Source organism: Trematomus bernacchii, unplaced genomic scaffold (genome assembly GCF_902827165.1).
Source record: "Trematomus bernacchii unplaced genomic scaffold, fTreBer1.1, whole genome shotgun sequence".
NCBI lineage: Eukaryota > Metazoa > Chordata > Actinopteri > Perciformes > Nototheniidae > Trematomus > Trematomus bernacchii.
The window spans coordinates 47883-53882 of NW_022987861.1; the positions used below are offsets into that span (position 1 = coordinate 47883).

Genomic DNA, 6000 nt, shown 5'->3' on the forward strand with positions numbered 1-6000 from the left:
CTCACACATTACTGCATATACTCAGTACTGATACTCACACATTACTGCATATACTCAGTACTGATACTCACACATTACTGCATATACTCAGTACTGATACTCACACATTACTGCATATACTCAGCACTGATACTCACACATTACTGCATATACTCAGCACTGATACTCACACATTACTGCATATACTCAGTACTGATACTATGTCTCTCTGCCTGTCTGTCTGCAGGCGGCTCTTCAGGAGTTGGAGGAGTTGAAGCAGATCGTTCCCAAAGAGTCTCTGGTTTACTTCCTTATAGGAAAGGTAACAACACCTGTCTGTCTGTCTGACTGCCTGTCTGTCTCTCAGGTGTATAAGAAGCTGGGGCAGACTCGTCTGTCTGTCTGTCTGACTGCCTGTCTGTCTCTCAGGTGTATAAGAAGCTGGGGCAGACTCACCTGGCTCTGATGAACTTCAGCTGGGCGATGGACCTGGATCCCAAAGGAGCCAACAACCAGATCAAAGAAGCCATCGATAAGAGATACCTGCCGGAGGACGAAGGTGAGACAGGTACTGAGACAGGGAGGGGGGGAGACAGGTACTGAGACAGGGAGGGGGGGAGACAGGTACTGAGACAGGGAGGGGGGGAGACAGGTACTGAGACAGGGAGGGGGTGAGACAGCTACTGAGACAGGGAGGGGGGGAGACAGCTACTGAGACAGGGAGGGGGGGGAGACAGCTACTGAGACAGGGAGGGGGTGAGACAGCTACTGAGACAGGGAGGGGGTGAGACAGCTACTGAGACAGGGAGGGGGTGAGACAGCTACTGAGACAGGGAGGGGGTGAGACAGCTACTGAGACAGGGGAGGGGGTGAGACAGCTACTGAGACAGGGAGGGGGGGAGACAGCTACTGAGACAGGGAGGGGGTGAGACAGCTACTGAGACAGGGAGGGGGGTGAGACAGCTACTGAGACAGGGAGGGGGTGAGACAGCTACTGAGAACGGGATGGGGTGAGACAGCTACTGAGACGGGAGGGGGTGAGACAGCTACTGAGACAGGGAGGGGGTGAGACAGCTACTGAGACAGGGAGGGGGTGAGACAGGTACTGAGGCAGGGAGGGGGGGAGACAGCTACTGAGACATGGAGGGGGGGAGACAGCTACTGAGACAGGGAGGGGGTGAGACAGCTACTGAGACAGGGAGGGGGGGGAGACAGCTACTGAGACATGGAGGGGGTGAGACAGCTACTGAGACAGGGAGGGGGGGGAGACAGGTACTGAGACAGGGAGGGGGGGGGAGACAGCTACTGAGACAGGGAGGGGGTGAGACAGCGACTGTACAGGAGGGGGGGAGACAGGTACTGAGACAGGGAGGGGGGAGACAGCTACTGAGACAGGGAGGGGGTGAGACAGCTACTGAGACAGGGAGGGGGTGAGACAGCTACTGAGACAGGGAGGGGGGGAGACAGGTACTGAGGCAGGGAGGGGGGGGAGACAGCTACTGAGACAGGGAGGGGGTGAGACAGCTACTGAGACAGGGAGGGGGGGAGACAGCTACTGAGACAGGGAGGGGGGTGAGACAGCTACTGAGACAGGGAGGGGGGGGAGACAGCTACTGAGACAGGGAGGGGGTGAGACAGCTACTGAGACAGGGAGGGGGTGAGACAGCTACTGAGACAGGGGAGGGGGTGAGACAGCTACTGAGACAGGGAGGGGGTGAGACAGCTACTGAGACAGGGAGGGGGGGAGACAGCTACTGAGACAGGGGAGGGGGTGAGACAGCTACTGAGACAGGGAGGGGGTGAGACAGGTACTGTAGCCGGAGGACGAAGGTGAGACAGGTACTGAGGCAGGGAGGGGGTGAGACAGCTACTGTAGCCGGAGGACGAAGGTGAGACAGGTACTGAGGCAGGGAGGGGGTGAGACAGCTACTGTAGCCGAAGGACGAAGGTGAGACAGGTACTGAGGCAGGGAGGGGGTGAGACAGCTACTGTAGCCGGAGGACGAAGGTGAGACAGGTACTGAGGCAGGGAGGGGGTGAGACAGCTACTGTAGCCGGAGGACGAAGGTGAGACAGGTACTGAGGCAGGGAGGGGGGTGAGACAGCTACTGTAGCCGGAGGACGAAGGTGAGACAGGTACTGAGGCAGGGAGGGGGTGAGACAGCTACTGGGACAGGGAGGGGGTGAGACGGCTACTGTAGCCGGAGGACGAAGGTGAGACAGCTACTGGGACAGGGAGGGGGTGAGACAGCTACTGTAGCCGAAGGTGAGACAGGTACTGAGGCAGGGAGGGGGTGAGACGGCTACTGTAGCCGGAGGACGAAGGTGAGACAGGTACTTAGGCAGGGAGGGGGTGAGACGGCTACTGTAGCCGGAGGACGAAGGTGAGACAGGTACTGAGGCAGGGAGGGGGTGAGACAGCTACTGTAGCCGGAGGACGAAGGTGAGACAGGTACTGAGGCAGGGAGGGGGTGAGACAGCTACTGGGACAGGGAGGGGGTGAGACAGCTACTGTAGCCGGAGGACGAAGGTGAGACAGGTACTGAGGCAGGGAGGGGGGTGAGACAGCTACTGAGACAGGGAGGGGGTGAGACAGCTACTGAGGCAGGGAGGGGGTGAGACAGCTACTGTAGCCGGAGGACGAAGGTGAGACAGGTACTGAGGCAGGGAGGGGGTGAGACAGCTACTGAGACAGGGAGGGGGTGAGACAGCTACTGAGGCAGGGAGGGGGTGAGACAGCTACTGTAGCCGGAGGACGAAGGTGAGACAGGTACTGAGGCAGGGAGGGGGTGAGACAGCGACTGTAGCCGGAGGACGAAGGTGAGACAGGTACTGAGGCAGGGAGGGGGTGAGACAGCTACTGGGACAGGGAGGGGGTGAGACAGCTACTGTAGCCGGAGGACGAAGGTGAGACAGGTACTGAGGCAGGGAGGGGGTGAGACAGCTACTGGGACAGGGAGGGGGTGAGACAGCTACTGTAGCCGAAGGACGAAGGTGAGACAGGTACTGAGGCAGGGAGGGGGTGAGACGGCTACTGTAGCCGGAGGACGAAGGTGAGACAGGTACTTAGGCAGGGAGGGGGTGAGACGGCTACTGTAGCCGGAGGACGAAGGTGAGACAGGTACTTAGGCAGGGAGGGGGTGAGACGGCTACTGTAGCCGGAGGACGAAGGTGAGACAGGTACTGAGGCAGGGAGGGGGTGAGACAGCTACTGTAGCCGGAGGACGAAGGTGAGACAGGTACTGAGGCAGGGAGGGGGTGAGACAGCTACTGTAGCCGAAGGACGAAGGTGAGACAGGTACTGAGGCAGGGAGGGGGTGAGACAGCTACTGGGACAGGGAGGGGGTGAGACGGCTACTGTAGCCGGAGGACGAAGGTGAGACAGGTACTGAGGCAGGGAGGGGGTGAGACAGCTACTGGGACAGGGAGGGGGTGAGACGGCTACTGTAGCCGGAGGACGAAGGTGAGACAGGTACTGAGGCAGGGAGGGGGTGAGACAGCTACTGGGACAGGGAGGGGGTGAGACGGCTACTGTAGCCGAAGGACGAAGGTGAGACAGGTACTGGGACAGGGAGGGTTTCTCAGCTGCAGACAGTCAGGATGTGAGACAGGCACTAACCCGTCTCTCTCTCTCAGCTGCAGACAGTCAGGATGTGAGACAGGCACTAACCCGTCTCTCTCTCAGCTGCAGACAGTCAGGATGTGAGACAGGCACTAACCCGTCTCTCTCTCTCAGCTGCGGACAGTCAGGATGTGAGACAGGCACTAACCCGTCTCTCTCTCAGCTGCAGACAGTCAGGATGTGAGACAGGCACTAACCCGTCTCTCTCTCTCAGCTGCAGACAGTCAGGATGTGAGACAGGCACTAACCCGTCTCTCTCTCTCAGCTGCAGACAGTCAGGATGTGAGACAGGCACTAACCCGTCTCTCTCTCAGCTGCAGACAGTCAGGATGTGAGACAGGCACTAACCCGTCTCTCTCTCTCAGCTGCAGACAGTCAGGATGTGAGACAGGCACTAACCCGTCTCTCTCTCTCAGCTGCAGACAGTCAGGATGTGAGACAGGCACTAACCCGTCTCTCTCTCTCAGCTGCAGACAGTCAGGATGTGAGACAGGCACTAACCCGTCTCTCTCTCAGCTGCAGACAGTCAGGATGTGAGACAGGCACTAACCCGTCTCTCTCTCTCAGCTGCAGACAGTCAGGATGTGAGACAGGCACTAACCCGTCTCTCTCTCTCAGCTGCAGACAGTCAGGATGTGAGACAGGCACTAAACCCGTCTCTCTCTCTCAGCTGCAGACAGTCAGGATGTGAGACAGGCACTAACCCGTCTCTCTCTCTCAGCTGCAGACAGTCAGGATGTGAGACAGGCACTAACCCGTCTCTCTCTCTCAGCTGCAGACAGTCAGGATGTGAGACAGGCACTAACCCGTCTCTCTCTCTCTCAGCTGCAGACAGTCAGGATGTGAGACAGGCACTAACCCGTCTCTCTCTCAGCTGCAGACAGTCAGGATGTGAGACAGGCACTAACCCGTCTCTCTCTCAGCTGCAGACAGTCAGGATGTGAGACAGGCACTAACCCGTCTCTCTCTCTCAGCTGCAGACAGTCAGGATGTGAGACAGGCACTAACCCGTCTCTCTCTCTCAGCTGCAGACAGTCAGGATGTGAGACAGGCACTAACCCGTCTCTCTCTCTCAGCTGCAGACAGTCAGGATGTGAGACAGGCACTAACCCGTCTCTCTCTCTCAGCTGCAGACAGTCAGGATGTGAGACAGGCACTAACCCGTCTCTCTCTCAGCTGCAGACAGTCAGGATGTGAGACAGGCACTAACCCGTCTCTCTCTCTCAGCTGCAGACAGTCAGGATGTGAGACAGGCACTAACCCGTCTCTCTCTCTCAGCTGCAGACAGTCAGGATGTGAGACAGGCACTAACCCGTCTCTCTCTCAGCTGCAGACAGTCAGGATGTGAGACAGGCACTAACCCGTCTCTCTCTCTCAGCTGCAGACAGTCAGGATGTGAGACAGGCACTAACCCGTCTCTCTCTCTCAGCTGCAGACAGTCAGGATGTGAGACAGGCACTAACCCGTCTCTCTCTCTCAGCTGCAGACAGTCAGGATGTGAGACAGGCACTAACCCGTCTCTCTCTCTCAGCTGCAGACAGTCAGGATGTGAGACAGGCACTAACCCGTCTCTCTCTCTCAGCTGCAGACAGTCAGGACAGCAGCATCATGACGGACGCTGATGACACGCAGCTTCACACGGCAGAGAGCGACGACGTTCTCTAGCCCCGCCCCCTGACTGAGCCCCGCCCCCTGTCCTGATTGGCCAGAGGAGTAATGTTGCTAGGCAACATTCTGACGGACTGATCTTCTGATTGGCTGAAACTGACTGCTGAAGCCCCGCCCCTCCTCATCACAGCTGTTTTTTATGTTCTTTTTATCGTCGTTATGATATCAATAAAAACATGTAAACCCCGCCCCCTGGTGTCTGTCTGCTTCCTGCTGCTGCCGGCCAATCAGATAGCTCACCTGCCAATCAGATAGCTCACCTGTCAAAAGGAAATTATACCCGAAAAACAGGAACAGGTTCAGGAACCTGCAGCTCAGACTGTGTCCAGCAGAGAGCAGCAGAGGATCACACATCATCATCATAATAATAGATTTATTTTGTTAGTGCTTTTACAGGTGCTCAAAGTCGCTTTACAGAGATAGTGAAAAGAAAAGAACAAATAAATATAGTTAAAGTCAAATTAAAATCAAGCAATACAAAAAGAATCACACATTAAAAGCCAGATTGAAGAGTTGAGTGTTTTGAACGTGGGGGGGGGGTCAGTGCAGTCTGATGGGCTGTGGGAGTGAGGTCCAGAGGGAGGGGGCAGCGACGGAGAAGGCCCTGTCCCCCCAGGTCCGGTGATTGATGCGGGTGGGGATGGATGGGAGGTTGGCTTCTGATGAGCGGAGGCAGCAGGAAGGGGTGTGGTGGTGCAGGTCTGTGAGGTAGGGGGGGGGGGGGGGGGTGCC

At 57.2% G+C, this 6000-nt stretch overlaps 1 protein-coding gene across 1 annotated transcript in view; it reads left to right on the forward strand.

Annotated features, from left to right (window-relative positions):
- The window catches only part of cdc27 (cell division cycle 27), a 35205-nt gene extending 29749 nt beyond the window's left edge, over positions 1 to 5456 (forward strand). The window contains 3 exon segments of the mRNA XM_034113525.1: positions 227 to 301; positions 409 to 547; positions 5183 to 5456. Coding sequence (XP_033969416.1) covers positions 227 to 301; positions 409 to 547; positions 5183 to 5265 — 297 coding nt within the window. The 3' untranslated portion in view covers positions 5266 to 5456.
- The last annotated feature ends 544 nt before the right edge of the window (positions 5457 to 6000 follow it).